General features: G+C 39.4%; 1 protein-coding gene across 1 annotated transcript; it reads right to left on the reverse strand.

Annotated features, from left to right (window-relative positions):
• Nucleotides 1–2437: 2437 nt before the first annotated feature.
• spsb1 (splA/ryanodine receptor domain and SOCS box containing 1) lies at nucleotides 2438–15275 on the reverse strand. The gene is made up of 3 exons (XM_084721311.1): nucleotides 15100–15275; nucleotides 8266–9158; nucleotides 2438–3041 (listed from the first exon to the last, which is right to left on the reverse strand). Exons 2-3 carry the CDS (start codon nucleotides 8957–8959, stop codon nucleotides 2914–2916), a joined length of 822 nt encoding a protein of 273 aa, XP_084577437.1. The 5' UTR covers nucleotides 8960–9158; nucleotides 15100–15275; the 3' UTR covers nucleotides 2438–2913.
• Between the last annotated feature and the right edge of the window lie 3621 nt (nucleotides 15276–18896).

The raw sequence follows: 18896 nt of genomic DNA on the forward strand, positions 1-18896 counted from the left end.
TCTTTGTTGTTTGTTCACCTTGGGTGACCAGGTGTTCTTCGTCTCACACTTTGATTGGTTCTAGTGATGGTTCCCATCACCGTCTTTGCTGCCGTTCACCCAGTGAGGAAAACTGCAAGACGCCACAAAGTCACAAGCTCTGCAGCTGTAGTCAAAATATGAGGAAACTAGCACAAATAAAAGGAAATACAGCTACAACAAAGACTGGGAGACACTCATCTATTGTTCACTACTGAATCAACTACAGGGCAAAGCACTGAGAGGTTACAGGCAAGTGGGCAGAACAGAATGATAAATAATACCAAAATTTTAGACCCCTCAGCACTGGTAACATGTCCCACATTGTCCCACTCAAACATACCCTTTGTCCCACATTTTGTTTGTTGGAATCTGGTCACGCTACATTCACCTCTTGTTAGGATATAGTGAACATTAACACATACACAACACTGCTCAGTTTTCACAGTAGAAGACCACACAATGTGCAACACACAACAGATACTTTGAAATAAACTTTAATAGATACTTACAAACAAATCTACAACAAGGAATACAAATAAAATGGAAGTTGCAAGCAAGGAAAAGAAAGGTGTGGCACAGTTGTGTCCGCATCAGCTGAGTGCTGAGTAAGGGCCACGTCTGCACATTTAAAAATACTAGAGTCAACAGGTCTAATGGCATGGCATTTGACAATATGTTGGCAATATGACCTTCTTTTATTACATTTGTGCAGCACTTTATGGATTGTCTTTTTTTGTCATTATCTTGCCTTAAATCTGAAGTCTGCTGATTCAGACTCAACTGCCATTCACCAACATAGTCTGTTTCTCGAACCCCCCACTTTACATGTCATAAAACACAAACACTACATCAATGGTTCTCAGCTATGTGCCAGTGAGACCCAAGAGTGGCAGGATTTCTTTCCGGCGAACCACTTCAGTAGCTGTTCATTGGTTAGTTTCCATTCTGTGGCTGAATATGCAAAACCAGTGAAATCAGGCGATGGAGAGACTGGTTGAATTAATATAAAGAAAAAAAAAACAGCACTCTTGGGCCCTGACAGCATGTGGTTGAAAACTACCGCACTACAAAAAGCAGGAGTGACAGAAGATATTTAAAAAAAAAAAAAAAAGATGATGTGCAGATGCATGCTACAATAATCACAGTGACATTATCCTTCTGTTAAAATTTCTGCTGATGATGTTCCTGTCCGATGCCTTGATGGTAAGTAATGGGGTACGCCTCTGTATCACAGAGAAACCTGATAGTGCAGTGAGAGGTCGGAGCTGCTCTTCAGCTGCCTCACAGTGCATTCATCCACACTGCACTACAGACTCACTGTGGAGTGGTCAGCATCTCCGGTCTGTGTTGTCTGAACTCACATTTTTCATTTATTAATCAGTTAAAAAAACTTTCAGTTCTAAAAGCAACTAAATTTTCATATTGTAATGATCAATTTGAAAGGGTGCATGGGTTGACGTGTGTATGCTGCCACCTTGTGGTCAGATATTGGCAGTGCACTTCTGCGCCAACCATCAAAGTTTAAAGGGATAGGTCAGATTATTTGGAACAGGGTTATGTGAGGTAGTGATCAATAGTCAGTGTATTAGCTACAGTAGATGACAGTAGACACAGCCCCTGGTTGGAAAAGCAGAGAGGAGTACCAGCACTGAGGCTAAGCAATGTACTGCTGTGGACAGGGGCTGAAGAAAAACATTTTAGCCACTGAGGGGGGTCACTATCAGTTTAAGTATATGCTATATTAAGAATATTTTAATTTCTTTATATTGTGGTCAGGCAGCCTTTTCTGACTGCCATCATGCAAGTCAAATATTGTTCTCTCTACACCAACCAAAAAAACAAAATAAGCAAAAATCTCTAATTCTACCTTGCAGAGCAGAGCACAGATGTGGCTGGTCCTCCACTGCCTCAACCTGTAGATTGTCTGGGTTATTGTGTGACTTTGGTGTTTGAAAAGGATAGTTTCAGTTTACTTAAGTCACGCAGTAATATAAACCAGCTAACAGGTGGAGGCAGCATTAGACCAGCAACACAGATGTTCTCCAAGGTAAAATTTGTGATGTTGCTTATGGCGTTTGATTTGTTTGGAAAGAGCGATATTTGTCTTATATAAAAGCAGTTTCCCCAACAGAAAAGGGTTTCTGATGGCAAGGTAAAGCAATGAAAATATTTTAAATTTAGCAAATACTTAGAGTGACAATGTCTTTTTCTGGGGTGGACATTTGGCTAAAAGTGGCTAAAATACCTTTTTTTATTGCCGACACTGTCTACAGCAGCACATGGCTTAGCTTCTGTGCTGGTGCTCTTCTTTGATTCTCCAAGCTGGGGGCGTGCAGACCAGCGTATATTGTAGCTATTACACTGACTACCAACAAGTACCTCATACAACCTCAGATCAAATAATTCAAACTATGCCTTTATTTTCCATCACAATTTTATTTTAGCACAATCAATAATATTTAAATTTAAAAGGCTACAAGAGAGAAATTCATAATCACAGTCTGGAGATATTGGCCACGTTTGTCACCTCATAAACCTACAAACTGGAGGAGGTACACCGACATGGTGACTGTCAGGGCATCGTCTAGATCAGCATGTGCATAGTGCTCAGTGATTCCTGATTTTATAAAGTTAGAGAGTACAATTGCAAAGAGTCATAAAAACAGGATAAGAAACATAATAGGAGTCCAGCCAGTGACACAGAAGCATACTTATTGAAGGCTGAGTCAGTCCTGGAGGCTTGAGAAATGTTGTCAGACGGGTTCAACCCAAGAAGGATCCCAGAGAAACATGAGAGAGAGAGAGAGAGAAAGAGAGAGAGAGAGAGAAAGAGAGAGACAGAGACAGAGAGACGAGGGTGTGCTGAGTGTGTTCTTGTGACTGTCAGCGCCGTCATTGGTAGAGCAGGTAGTTCTTGAGAGAGGCTGGCAGGGGCAGTCTATGGATTTCACTCAGACGGTCTCTTCCTAACGCCACCCTCACCGAACGCCTACACAGGTCCATCAGAGAGAGGGGTTCAGCTGTGGGGAGAGACAAAGAGGAGGAGAGGTGTGAGCAATGGCTGAATCTCATTTTAGGAGTGTGTAAATGTCTCATCTCAACTCAGATCTGAGAGGCACTGTGTATGGTGTGTCGTGTCCATTAAATTGACAGACACCAGCATAAAATAAAGTGAACACAGAGGGGAATGACCAGCTATAAAAATGGAAACGGAACAGTATAGTATAACCTTTATCCTCTGTTCCCATGGAGAACATAATGTTTTTGGGCCATTAAAGGTGCAGTAAACCATTCTGCACAAAGAAAATTGATTGTTGAGTTTTATTCCCAGGTCATCAAATTACAGATGCTTTGGATTGATGGCTCGAAGATGATTGATTGTTGAGCCTCAAAACTGAAATATTTGAAGACCTGAGAATGATACTCAGCAATCAGCCATATTTCCAACCTGTGATTGGCAGGTTTAGTTTTGTAGTCCACAAAATACTGCTGGAGTTTCACAAGAAAACTGAAAACTGATCACCACTGTTTGGGAGATTCTGTGATGCAAACGTAAAAAAAACAGAATAAAAACATAAAATGCCTCCATACTTTTTGTCTTGTACTCCAAGTCTCCTTACTCCCAGACATGCCAAGTTGACTAAAACATTTTATTTACACCATGTTTTTAGCCTGAATCCTCACTGTAGATCCTTAGCCTGGAGTCACTTTCACATGTGCACTGTCTGAACTGGGTGTGGTGTGATGGTGTACAAATGGCATGTCAGGATTTTAGGAGACTTGGATCATACCAGATGAGCAGTATGGAGGCCTTTTATGTTTTCTTTCCAGTTGTTCATGTTTGAAAACTGGTCACCATTCACTTATATTGTTTGGGAAATTCTGCAACACCGTTTTCCTGTGATACTCCAGCAGTGTTTTTGCAGACTATTAAAATAAATGACCCTCAATCGGCATGAGGGTGAGTAAATAATGACTGAATTTTCATTTTTGGGTGAACTATCCCTTTAAGATTTTTTCCACTTTGGTATTACAGAGGTAAATCTTAACTAACCTTAGGAATCCAACCTTATTGTACTTGATCTCAGTTCAGAATGCTTATCAACTTTTATGTCTGTTTTCTAGCAACCAACACTACTTCTCACACCTTGCGAGGTAAAATACGTTTTAACCTTTGTGTTTTTTAATCATTCAAACATACTGAAGCATACAAAATAATGGGGAAACTACAACAATGGGCACTTAACTTCAAGACAGATGAGTTAGAGGTTTTCTTTGTACAAAAATCCCGACACGTTCTTTTTAGACAATTAACAACTGTAACTTGGGAGTTAAAACAAAGAGTTGGCTAAGTTAGCAGATACAGTCTCAAGACTTTGTGATGTTAGGATGCTCACATAATACAGTTTTCATGTCTTAGGTTAGGACAGGAACATTGATTTAGGGACTGTTCATCTGTAATAGCTTTTTTCCTAAATCACATTATGCTTAAAAGGCTATATTGTGATTTTTTCATAATGAGGCCAAAAATACATAGCCTATGCCAGCTTTAAGTAATTTTGTATAATAAAAATTTGAACTTGTATTCTCAAATATTCTGCAAAAAAATTGCCCCCATCGATGCTGCTATTCACAATTTGAGCCATTCTGGGCATTGAGATATATGAAATAATTATGATCTGTGTATGCTGCCTCCATCAGAGGAAGGATATTCAAAGAGGAGGTTCACAATGATGTGAAGTCCACTCTGCAGTAATGAAATGGACAAACATTCCCAGAGGTGGTATTAACACATCTGGGTATGAAAGTATATCTCTACCTTCTGCTCTTAGTGTGCACACCAGGGAGAACAACAGACTAACAAATGAAATGCAGCAAATGTCTGTACTGTAGTTTACATAAAGTGTTCCCCTCCTGTGTAGTCCATGTAGTTTGTTCTCTTTTAGTGTCTAAACTGTAATTTATGAAACATTTCTGCTACAACTCAAGCAGTGGAAAAAGACTTGAGACACAGTTTTGACCCTCCTCACATGATGGACACTTAGGGTTGAGCTTTGCACATTGAAACACTTTAATTGCAGTGCCAAAAGACCTTTTACACAGCAGCCATACTGAACTTTATGAGTAAACACAGGTGTTACCAATAAAACAATACACAACAGCAGCGACCTGACTCTGTTTGATCATTCATCACTGGTAAAACCTACGTTTACCCTACTATTTCATGTCAAAAATGCTGTGAAAAAGGTCTATGCAATACTGGAGTTTCGGTATCTATACCCAAAATGATATTTTTTGAAAGCTTACTTAGAGGAATATAAAAAAATAAAATAAAATTCTACATCCCTCCTCTAATTTAACAAGGTTAACCAAAATCTCATATACGGTAGACACTATTAATTTTAGACAGTATTTTAAATTGTTGTATGGCTGCTTAAAATTAGTAATTTAAATCAGGGAATATTATTTTGAAACTTGGCAACATTCAATATGTGCTGCGGACAGATTTTGTTCAGCCTTCAAAAAGTACTGATGTTCAATATCCAACTAATAGTTCTGGCTTTTTGTGCCTATAAAAACTGGGTCAGAAGCAGAAAACAATTAATCTTTCTTGCAGCTATAACAACAAATATATACAACAAGATTAACTAGCCTACATATTGTGAGCCTAACTTGCTTTAACATCAGTGTATAAGATCAGGGATTTCCCCTCTGAACATGCAGCTGTAACTGGCTTTTATGCATATCACTGCATCTGTAGCGCTTCTTTTCCGCAGGCCTAAACTAGGTCGAAGGATCTGAGCTGAACATAAAAATCTAATGAGCACGGAGCACTGGGGACATGTGGGCAGTACTACATGTTTGATAAGCACCTATGTTCCCTTATATAAAGCTCATGACCCTTTCACTGTGGAATAATTGTCATTAATCCTATTTAACATTTGTCTGGGGGGAAAAACATGCAGCTTGTTTTTGTGCACACAAATTTTAAGGACCCCTGGATGTTTTCTAAGCAATAAACCCTTACATCTATCATGGAGGCGCCACAGTCTAATATAAAAATGAAGGAAGACCAATTAATGACTAGAACTGGGGCAGGTCACAGTGAGATCACATCTTTTCTCCATTTCTCCTTAGGTCATGTCACAGGGACATCATTCTTAAATGAGAGAAGGTGGTTCAGAGATACAGTTAAATATTAATCTATATGTAATCTAGACTAAAAGGCAAATGACAAATAATGTCATGTTATCATATGTCCTGCTCTACATGATAACCAGAGATTAAGCTGTAGTGTAATCTTGCTCTACAGTAACTCCATCTGCAGTAATATTTCCTGCTGAGACAGAATGACAAACCCTGAACTGTCTGTCACACCTGTTTATTGCATCAATAAATGCTGCCACTGGTTTTGCAAGAGCTGCACACCTGACATCACCATGAATCACTCGCTTATTAGGGTTGGGAATGTCTTGGCACCTCATGATTTGATTCTGATTCATAAGACTACCATGAAATTATGAAATGATTATTGATGCATCAAAATTGTTTATTTCTATACATTATTATTTTTTTTTTCTCACACTATGTGACTACTTGCTACTTTTCAAACACGGTGGATTTGTAATGATCCAAGATTAATTTACTTGGACTTGCATACAGTGCAGTTCTTGTCCAGGTCTCTTTTCCCCCTCAACTTCACAGAAGCCAAAATGCTTCAATATGTGAACCAGAGGGTGCCAATCTGATTATATCCATCTGCAATTGCTCACGCTCAGCCATCCTCACAAAAAACAGACAGTAGAATAATTAGTGGACGGAGCCACTGTAACATCACCCATTAGTTTGTGGACTACTGTTTTGAAGCCTCAATGTCGGCATCATGGGGTTGCCATCTTGGTTTCTGAAACCAGAGCAGGCGCAGTGCAGGCGAGTGTGTGGAGCTGGTGGGTGACATACTGCAACTCAGGCGGTGGTTTTGGCTCGTCCATTCAGCAGGAAATAATGGCGGCCTGCATCTTTCTGATATTACAACTAAACAGTCCCTAAAACATGTTTGAGCGAGAAATAGGCAATGCAGGACCATCATCTGGATCTATATTTGATCAGCATGGCCTGTTTTGACAGTCTGATCTGAGATTAATCAGTCCCGTGTGTGGGACTGGACAGACTCACCAAGAAAGGCTTGTCAATCACATGGTAGACATGGCCTGAAGCATACTGTGCTAAATAGGACCATAATTTAATAATTATGAGGTCATAAATTCAGTGAGAAATAGGGATGCATGCGATTAATTAATTGTGGTCACCCTCGCTTGTCTGTACCAGAAATACTAGTCGTTTAAACTATTTAGCAATATTTCAGTCACGCACAATGCCAGTTATCTGTCGTCTCTAAGGTTATATGCAGCTGCCCACCACTGGTCTGGGCTGCGCATTGTCACTGTGGCACTGATGGCAGTCCCTCTCGCCCACCATGTGCGCCCTGATCGCCTAGGCAACCCCAGATGTTTATGTCAGCAAAGTCGGACAGATGACAGCTCATAAAACCAGCACGGTCTGACCGTCTGGCAGTGTTTTATTCTAGACAAAGGAAATATGTTGAATGTAGACTGTAACATAATAAGCTGATATATGATCACTCAACTGGAGCAACATGTGACCACATTATGCACAGATACAGACATTAACCTGTAAGCAGAGCTGCTGCTGCTGTTAGCACTGCTAATGTTAGCCACACTGTGTAGCAGACTGGCAGCTAATGCCAGCTCCGGGTCGTTTACCTGCAGACACCGTGATCCTCTTTGATCTGAAAAGTTGAAGCACAATCTAAACTTCTTTTTGCAACTGGTGGAGTCGCCCCTGATGGCCATTAGAAAGAATACAGGTGTAAGGCACATCAGCATTAGCTTAGCTTGTCAGACCCAGAGGCAGCGTCCATTTATTTTGCCATTGATGACAAAAAACTCAAGAAGTAGCCTAGCTCAGAATATGAACATGATGCACATGTTTACACCCATTAAGTTTAACCCATCAGTGGGTTCAGCCATAACGAACACAAAAACACAAACATTTTTTCAGGTGATCATTATGTTGAGAATTGGGTTTTTAAATACTAAACTTTCAGAACTGATTGATAATCTTTCATGAGAAAATGTATCTAAGAATCCATTTCCCACCACCTGTATCACTTAGAAAAGAAAAGAGCAGAAATATTTTTAAAAAGTTTAAGTTTGCACTTACGATCAAGTCCATTTATGTACCGGATTCGTATTTCACAGTGTCCCCACACGGCGCTCACCACTGGGTACAGCTTCCTGCCCTTAAGTCCTCTGAACGCCACCCCTAGATAATGTCCATCCACTATGTAACCCAGAGTCCCCTCATCCATGTCCAGTACAACTAAGAGGGAGTCTGGTATGATGAAGGTGTCGTCTGGCTCGAGGAAGGCTGGGTAGCTTTTTCCTGGGTGATTCTTGCCGTCATGGTAGAGCTTACTCCTGCACAGGTCCCAGCCCCAGGACTCGGCGTTGCTTCCTACCAAAGCCGTGTAGCCAACCGAGTGAAGCGGGGCATCACTTGTAGCCACCCCGACCACAGCGTGTGTGCCCCTTTGACGCATAGCCCAGCTGATCTCCCACACATGAAGTCCCCTCGTGTAGCCAACACGGCCCCGGATGGCGTCCGTGCTCTGCGCCACAGGGTGCCTGTGAAACACCAGCTTGTTGTCGTCCTTAACAAAGATGTTAAGGGAGCGGTCATCGTTGTTCCATGAGTTCTGGACCTGCACATCAAGACTGGCAGGCGGCATGTCCAGCAACAGATCCAGTCGAGACGGCTTGGTGTGACTCAGGGCCTGTAGCTCCAGCTTCAGGGGGCTGAATGCCGGATCCCGCATATCAATGGTTTTAATGCCACCTGGGACTTTCTGCCCCATGCTCCGGGTGGTTATAGCAGCTCCTTCTTCCTCCCCCTCCGCCTCCTTGTCCTCCCCCCTCCTCAAAGTCAAATGGGGGGAGTAATCAGCCTCAGACCCTCTTCTCCACTGTGCTCCTTCACACCAAGAAGCAGGTTTGAGCTCCTGTGTCACCAGATGCAGACAGCCGCGGTCAGAGCAGGTGTAGTTTGAAGCCGACCTGAAGAGATCAGAGGAGATGAAAGCAGATAAACAAGTTAATTATTAAGTAATCTAATTAGCCACCTTTCAGTTTGGACCAGGAAATGTTATCATCAGATCCTACGAAACAAGTTAACATAAGGCACACTGTATGTTCATCCATATCCCATCATGCTCTTTGATGGCGACAAAATGGCAGATCTGCTTTAATTATGTCATACGGCATTTGTTTGATATGTTGCAGTGAATGATTACTTCTAATGAAAAATTCACTCAATGTTTTAAAGAAAAAAATCTGTAATAATAAATCATAAAATAACCACAATATTTCATCAGAGATCAAGGAAACATGTTAAGTTGAAATATTGTCTTCTCTGACATCAATGCTGCAGACGTGTCCCTCTTCCCTCTTTGACATTTCTAGTTTGGGCTGGAAAACTTTGTCTGTTTCATGTTAAGTAGAGTTCAAATTAATGACAAATGAGGTTTCTGTTTATGAGTCGTGAGAAATCATTAAAAGGCGTAGATGTTTATGACGGTTAAAGCAGTAACTGAACTCCAGAGGAGTTTACAGGATAAGATACTTAATTTTACATTGACCAACAATTGACAGTTATAAACAGCTGATAAGCTTACAGTGGAGGACTCATTTTCACTTGTTATTGTCAAGGAGAGGACAGGGGGAAACTTCAATGATTGATCGTATATTAAATAGGATTTCAACCTATTTAACAGTCTATGGCGCCAACTCGATATTTGGACTGCAGTACTAATTTTTGCATGCACAACTGCGTCATATTGCTCCTTTAAATCAGTTTATTTGGTGATCAGTAAACAACTGATATTGGCTGCAGGGCTGTTAGGCGGCGTCAAAAGTGGCTTTGTTCTCATGTGATGCTTAGTGTATAAAAACATAAAGAGGGCAGTGTCTCATGAACTCGGAAATCTGAGATGCAAACATAAATACCAACTTACGCTGATAACATTATCTGCTGACAATGGCCTCATTTTCTACAAGTTCATCTTAAGTCTATAGCAGTCAGACAGTAGATCAGGACTATATGGCCTCGTTTTACCTCCCAACCATTTCACTATAAGTCAACCAAGAAAGACAAGTCCAACAAGTTTCTGCCACTCAACAATCATAGAAAAGATTATGTATAATGGATAAACTATTTATAGACAATACACTGGCTCAGTTATGTCAGGTCTAGAGGCTATAGTTCAACATGTAATATCTGACAGATTTTAGCTGCTGTGTAGACAGTCTTTCTTAACACGTGGCTAACTAGGGTTGGGCTGCTGGACAGCATGTACAGACTGATCAGAGATTGTGGAAGATAAACTGTTTATACCATGGTATTCACCACTTTAATACATCTATTGTACTGGACGGTTGTAGGCAATGTTGATTATGGGAATATTTTTGCATCAACTTCATTAACTACTTTAATTAATGTTATATCAAACCACAAACTGTAACACTTCAAATGTGGAGAAAAAGGATCTTTTCTGAGCATGTCTTGGAATTGCCCGGGGTTAGTGGATTTATGGAAAACTGTATCTACAACCTTATCTAACCTCCTTGATATTAAAGTGCCATATTGTCATAAGCTGCTACTATTATTAATACCTGTATCTACTAATACAGGTAATTTTTGAGTAGTACATTTTGATATACAGCTCTTACACTGCTTAAAGCATCACACTTGGATTAATTCTGTTTTTGAGTAATCTATCTCCAAGCACTTAAAGTGAAAACACAAAAACACATGATCCGACTATGCTTGGCTGTAATAAATCGGGACAAATTCAATTTGCATGATTATAATTTCACAGATATGCATTTCTAGAAACTAGACACATTGTGTAACTAAAAATAGTTACGGTCAAGTTTGCCCTATACGATGACTGTAGATCTACAGAGGACCATAAAATCTGTCAGCGATAAACTGTGACACATTCATTTAAATGTACCTGATTCATAGAAGCTACACAAAATTAGATCCATCAGTTTTTACAGGCAGTATGACAGAGAGCAACATGCTACCTTGATCTCAATATTCTCATCAGAATACTGGTAAACACCCATGTTATTGGTCCTTCTGCTAAGAGACTAATTTAGGACAAGGGTACACAAACAACTTGAAAAACATTCAAAGCTTATTTGATTAGGTGTCCTCATTTTCCACATTACTTCTTCTTCAGCTTTTCTTAATAAAGCTGAGTCAATCCTAGAATTTGTGATAACATGATGTGGTCAATTTCCACCACTTATCAAGCCACGACAACAGAAAGTGCTTGGTTTCCTGACAGTGATGTCAACAGAGAGTATAAACATCATAATTAACCATGTCTGGTCAAGTGGAATAAATCCTTCGGGAGGATATAATAAAATCAATAGGTGATTTGGCAATATATATCATTATGATTGTCATTTTATAGTGTTGGTTTCTCAAAAGCTAATGAACATGAAAAGCAGCACTAAACAACATAAAAGTAGAACACAGGGCCTCCATGGCCCTGACACGTTACTCAGCTACTATTCCCACAATCTCCAAAAATAGGAGAAAAAGAGAGGAAAAACTGCAGCCATTTCTTATTATATGGTTGTCTAGTCAGAAGGCAACAGGAAAAGCAGTAATAAAACGTCTGGCTTAAAGAAATAAAAAATGTTCTGTCGTGTTTGAGGGAGACACTGCTGGACCGCAGCTCTTTTAAGGCAGAAACAGTTTCAGGAACTAAGAAACTTGACAATAAAAGCCTGATGAATACCTGCTGTGCTTTACCTCCCTGGCTCAGTTACAATAGACCACAGCTGTAATAGGGCACTTACTGTGAAGCCTGAATCTAACTGTTATACCTGTTATACAACATCTTAGAGCCAATTATTATTCAACTGAACTACTTATAGGGATAGTTTGGATTATTTGATGTGAAGTTGTATGAGGTACTTTTTGATAGTCTATTACCTACAGTAGATGCCTGACAGCACAACCCCAGTTAGGTGAAGCAGAAAGGGGTGACATCTGAGATCACTTTGTTATGATTTGGTGCATGGTGCATGGATGACCACACTACAGACTGCATGAATTGTAGCCAATCACAAGTTGTAATAGGTCAAACAATGCTTGCGGTGATAGACTCAAAGTAAACCAATCATTTTTTTTCTAGATGTGAGCACAAAAAGGACAAAATGCATGTTTGACTGGAGGAGTTTCAATTCTACTGGTCACGCCATTCTTTTACAGTGTAACCCCGATTTGGTACGATACCCCACACACCAAATTAAGGACCAACATCCCAAAAAGAGATAATGTGACTTTTTGTGATCGCAGGTGTGACCACTGCTGCCCTTTGGTCCTCGCACTTCTGCCAGTGTTGCAGCTAGGCTGAAGAGAGCATTGTGTAATGTGGAAAACTGTGCTGCTGGGAAGGCCACTCTAATTGAATTGTAGACAAGAGTTCATTGAGAAGTGCTTTGGCTCTTCTTCTAATGCAAGTAAACAACCATTTAAATGGGTCATGTCTCTTCAGTGATTGGAAAACAGGGGGGAAGAAAAAGCAAGCAGCGGGTGGCCAGCATCTGAATGTAAACAATCTCTTTTTCAATGCCTGTCCAGCATTCAGGGGAGAGTGAAACATGTTAATTTGCACACTCTTTGAGCCAGGAGTTTACCATTCGCTCTCCCTGTGGCAAAGGGCCACCTTACAACGCACAAAACACGCACAAGTAAATCAAAACTAACAGAACAATAAAAGGTCTTCCCACGTTTACCTTGGACTTCAAAACAAACATAGCCATTAGTAGCATAAAAGGTGGCTTGTGGAGGGATATATTTGGGCTGGATCCTGGCCTGGGCTGGTTGGGGTTCCTGGGCCCCTGGGTTGGTTTGGAGCTTATTAAAATGCAAGAGGAAGGGCGCGCTGGATTTGCTGAGCCAAGGAAACACTTGTCTCTATTGTATGGCCCAATTTAGACCGGGCCCACCTGAACTTAAGCCCTAGCCTGTTTGTTGACCTGCTGAGTACATAAAGCTCAAGGTTTACCAAAGACAAAGTCATCCATTGTACGAATACAAAGCCTGAATGTGTTGCGTTGAAAGGTGTTGCTGTGTACAATACAGTCTATGACTTTCTTTGTCTTGTGATGAAATTAAAAGTCAACAGTGTTTGAGCCTTATTTATAGTTTGCCCAGTTCAGTTATCTTTTATTTTCTTTTGTGTAATTCTGTACACTACACCCAGCTGACAGTTTAACACCCAATATATCTAATACAATAGCTCTGTAATAAATTCTGCCTTTATTAAGACTTAAATTTTCAGTGCTTGTTGATTCAACTTTACTGTTATTTTGGAGGGTGCTGTTTATGGTGCTATAAAACTGTATTATATTAGCTTATAGTGAGAGGCGTGTCTGATCTTTGGTCAATCTTCAATTATATAAATTGGTGGTTGAAATATTAGACTCACTCCTCAGTACACCCCATTTATATCAATAAGGCATGGAATAATAGTATGGAAAATGCTAGCAATACAAGTCAACAGTAACACTAACTATTCAGGCTTTATTCTGCATTGCCAAGAATCTTGTGATACAATATATATAAGAGTGCAATTCAATATTTTGCAATATATTGCAATACTGTAAGCAAGGTGATATGTGGCTATTTTAAAATGCAATTTTAAGAAATCCATTAATATAAAGAATACCACTACATGTATAACATTTGAGTTTAAAAAAAAGTTGACCTTTAATGCAGTTAGAACAGAACAGCAGAGACAGAAAACAACACTGCTATGTAATTGACAAACTATCTGAAACTAGGGGCCAACCAATATTGGATTGTTGGTGCCAATATTAAAATTCTGAGAGATACATCAGACGATATTCTGAATATAGAACAAAACATAGAACATATACACAAGCACACAACTGGAAAAGTGGTTGACACTTGTGACAAAGATATATACTGTAGGCAGGATATTTTACAGTTAAAAAAATGTTGATGTCCAAAAATGACATCAGGGCACTGATAAAAAGAGCAAAATGTATATATTCAATCAGAACTTTGAAAAACAGTATACATTAAAATGCTGCCGATACATTAAAAAACAACAACAACCTGTATTATGTTCCGTTTTAAAAAAATGTTTTCATATTGGATTGCACATTTGCCAATACCAATACTGTGACAGGCCTATATTGGGCAAATAATGTCGGTCAACTGATATATTTGTCAGGTTCAACACCTCAGTATAATGGAAGCAATCGGGTCAATAATACCACAAACTGCACCCTCCATAATGAATATTAAGTTTCATCTAAACCTGTTCAAACAAAAATGTAACTTATAACCTTTATGGCAGTAATTCTATCGTCTGTTATATGAGAGTGCATAAAGTTTCAGATAAGCTCACTTCATAAAGTGGCTGCTGATTGTGTGTGTAGGCCTTCTGGGCAGTTAACCCATAATAGCTTGTCATGCTAGCTAATGTTATAGCAGCCCAGTCTTCACAGAAGCTCTCGTGGGCCAGACAGACGTGTGCTCGTGGGTCACAGAACGTCCACGCGCGACCACAGACAGTAGAGAGCAGCGCGTGAATGGAACGTTAGTAACCGTTGATTTGGACGTTGGAAGGTTCTTTTCTGTTTACCTGAAGCTCCGCCGCGTTCCAAACGTTTGTTACACAACCGACAGCAGCACAAACCGTGTTAGCATAATCAGCAACAAAACATGGCTAATGTTAATGAGCGCCGAAGACAGAGACAAAACAACTCGTTTCTCCGACTAAAGCGTATGTTTAAGAAGTGACAACTCCTCGCGGGTGTTGTTTACGGTATCAAATATGTTAATGTGATGTAAAGAGAAACACAGAAACCGAAACAAGCGCTTCGGCAGCCACCATATGAGCAGAAAACAGGGGAGAAGGGGATGAAAAGAGCACAGAAAACATACCGTGTTATGTTGTGGGGCTGTGAAACAGACGACAGACCGGGAGAGGCTTCACTCTTCACCTACTCCATCGTAGTTTTCCATTTCTTTGTCGTCTCACCTTTTACCATTTCAGGCTGGACATGAATTAGGTGAAATGATGATGGCTGCTCTCTAACATCTCTCGCATCACGTGGTAAAATGCTCCCAGCTGCTATGCTAGATTAGGACCTCCCCACTGACGGGCTGCAGCCTGAGCGAAGTTTGCTTCATGTTGGCATTGCGGTTCATGCAGATGCTATGGGGGTTTTGTTATTTAAATTTATTAGTAAATTTATTCATTTAAGTAAGGGAGGGGATAATGTTAATAATATTATCACTCCCGATTTACAGTACATTATCAGGTTTATTATTATTATTTATTACATGGTTTTATATATACATACATTTATATATGTAGAAACTTGCAACATGCTGGCTTCCTTAGAAGAGGACCCACACCCTCTGGAGATATAAATAGCTCATTCTGAATAAAACGCAACAATTCTTATTTTCAGGCAATGCCACACTAATGAAAACATCCTTATGAATAATATGTCCCATGTATGACAGTATAATTCATGTATTTTATATTTTAGCTCTTCTGACTAGAAAAGATGTTTTGTTAAATAATTTTTCTTGAGTGATTTCATTATCCTAAAGGCCCCTGTGGTAGCTATGTGGTGATACTACTACTACTACTAGTGAATTAATTATTAATTATAGCTACAATTAATGATAAACATAGTAAAGGCAGTACAAAAAGGGAGGAGGAGGAGGGGGAGTTTGTGACTGGGGCAGGGCCTTTCTGTGCAGAGTTTGCATGTTCTCCTCATGTCTGTGTGGGTTCTCTCCGGGTCTCCCGGCTTTCTCCCACAGTCCAAAGATATGCAGCATAATAGGTTAATTGTTGACTCTAAATTATTCATAGGTGTAAATGTGAGTGTGAGTGGTTGTCTGTCTCTATGTGTCAGCCCTGTGATGAACTGGCGACTTGTCCAGGATGTACCCCGCCTCTCGTCCCATGTTAGCTGGGACAGGCTGCAGCCCCCTGCAACCCCCAAGGATAAGCGGTTACAGACAATGAATGAATGAATGGATAAATTTAAACATACACACAGACACAAATTAAAGGGAGACACATGAAAAATAATCCATCAATATGTGGATGTAGCTACATGGAAATACTAAATGCTGATTTTATTGCTATTTTATTTTTAATGCCATTTTATTTTCAAAAGTAAGCATTGTTCACTTATTTGACAAAAATATAGGTCAATAAATATGAAATACAGTCTTGACATACAACATTTAAAAAAAGTAAACAAACAAACAAACAAACAAACAAAAACATTAAAGCCATAAATTGTGGTCTTCTGAAATATTAATTGGATGTCTATCATGAAAAAAAAAAAAAAAAAAACACCTTTAATTAAGATGGTAAATGTCCTCAGGAGCCTTTCCCCAATATAAAACTAACTTCAGTCCAGGACATCATCACCACTACAGAATCCTTTCAATGTGTAATCTGAACTGCAGACTACACTGGTCTCACATGCTGAACAAGTAAATTAGGACATCATACTGCCACTGTTCATTCACACCTTTGTTAGTCTGACAGGGATGAAAGAAGTTTGTTGAAGGAAAATCTAGAAAACATGAAATGGACACTGGTGTAACTCATTTTCATTCAGTTAAACCAGATAATTTCTTATTTTATTCTGCACTGTAATGAATCATAGGCCTCAGTAAGAATTACATAACAGAATACCTGGGAGCCACATGTAATGGTGATCAGATATGTTACAGGTTTTGATGAAAAGATTTGTTAACCTTATGATACTACTGAAACCGTGCTTTAAAGTGTTATTATTTGATTATTATTCCTTAATTGAGACTCTGAAATTCTTAAAAAAAAAAGTAAATCTGCAGTTAAATTACACAAAGATTTAAAACTATGACTATCCAACTGTCAGTGGCTATAGTATTGTGATGAGATGAGTATTTTTGTACTTTATTTATTACTAATGTCACTATTTATTTGTTAAATATTGTTGTTCACTAAAGTTTGTTGAAAAAATGGTGATCATATAAGCATCTATCTGATAATGAATAATGAAATATGTTTATGAGTTTTGAAATAATTAACAATAATCATAAAATACATTCAGCCCATGTTTAATGTTGTGACCATCATTGTAAACAAAGTTAAGTACTGTGTGTGTGTGTGTGTGTGTGTGTGTGTGTGTGTGTGTGTGTGTGTGTGTGTGTGTGTGTGTGGTAATGTGAGTTTCTGGGAAAGGTCAAGGTTGGGTTCACCCAAAGTCCTGGTTGTAACACAAGGGATGGTTTAACTTGCCAAGACCAAAAGACAGTTTGAGACGTGTAGTCTCTAGGGATGTATTTGTTTGCGCGACTGGTCATACCTAAGCGGTAAAACATGAATAGACTGTGGCTAAAACCAGGATGATCAGCCAAGGCAAATTATCAAGGGCATGCACTGTCTTAAACTGGTCCAGACATGTCATTGATCCCAAAACAAAGCTGGAGTGAAGATTCTCAGTCTCATTTGTGAGTCCTTGTTGCTCTGGTTGCTTTGAGTTTAGACCTTGTCTGTAGGTTTACACTCACAGTGAGAGCTTTTTATCTTTATAATGGCTATGTCCAAAACAAAAAGATATTTCTCCTCAGTTTTGTTGCGTTCTTGTGTCCTCCTAAAATGAATTTTACGAACAGGTCCTGGTCTGTCCTTAGGGCATGCATGTGATATGTGATGGCAAAAAGGAACGCTAATTGATAATTCACACTCCAGTCTGACAAGTACACACCCCGGATGACCCAACTTCACATGACATTATCGACAGCACCAGCTAACCATGACTGCTCACTGAAACAACACTGAAAACACTGGAGCTCTTTGTTGTTCAACTTGACCTTCAGGCCATTCAGCCCCTCGCTGACAGGGTTAAAAAAAAAAAGAAAAAAGAAAAGCAGAGAATGAGTGGAGATCCTAAATGACAGTCACTGCTGCTCAGTAAGTCACAATCATACTCCACTGACACACTGACCCCTGGGGAATGTCAAGTGTGACTGACAGGCGATTTGGACTGACATGGGTGATGCACCGTGTACATGACCTTCATGTTGCCAGACATATGATGCAGTCACTTCTAATCTTTCAAACAGATATCTCCAGGACCTCCTTTACAACACCGCAGTCCATTCATAAAGGGAGTGGAAACGAGCACAGTCGGTCAGTTTTTCCATAATAGTGACCACAGTAAATGATATCAGCTACTGTTAAATTTTAAATTTGTGTAACAGACAACTATAAAATTCTGCTCAGATTTTTATCCTCTGTTTATTTTAAACTGTCAGCACATACAGCGACAGAGAACAACATCAGCAGCATCACACCAAAGAAATGAAACAAATAATCAATTATTATCAATTAATAATCAATCAATTTAATATTGATGTTTACAAAAAATATAAGAATTATTTCACAAAATTACTACAAACTGCAAAAAAAAACTACTTTTCAGAAAAATTTGAACAATCCCGTAATGATATAAAAAACACATGGAACCTCATTAACGAATTATTGAATAAGAAAAAAGCCTCCACAACTATCCCATCTCAATTATTTGATGGTGTGAGAAATTATACTAATCTTTCTGACATAACAAATGGCTTCAATGATTTCTTTGTAAATATCGGTCCTTCCTTAGCTAAAGACATAGAGAATACAGATGAATCCGTCTTGGTGAATATCAGTGAGC

This window comes from Lutjanus erythropterus, chromosome 6 (genome assembly GCF_056507025.1).
Source record: "Lutjanus erythropterus isolate fLutEry1 chromosome 6, fLutEry1.hap2, whole genome shotgun sequence".
Classification (NCBI taxonomy): Eukaryota; Metazoa; Chordata; class Actinopteri; order Lutjaniformes; family Lutjanidae; genus Lutjanus; species Lutjanus erythropterus.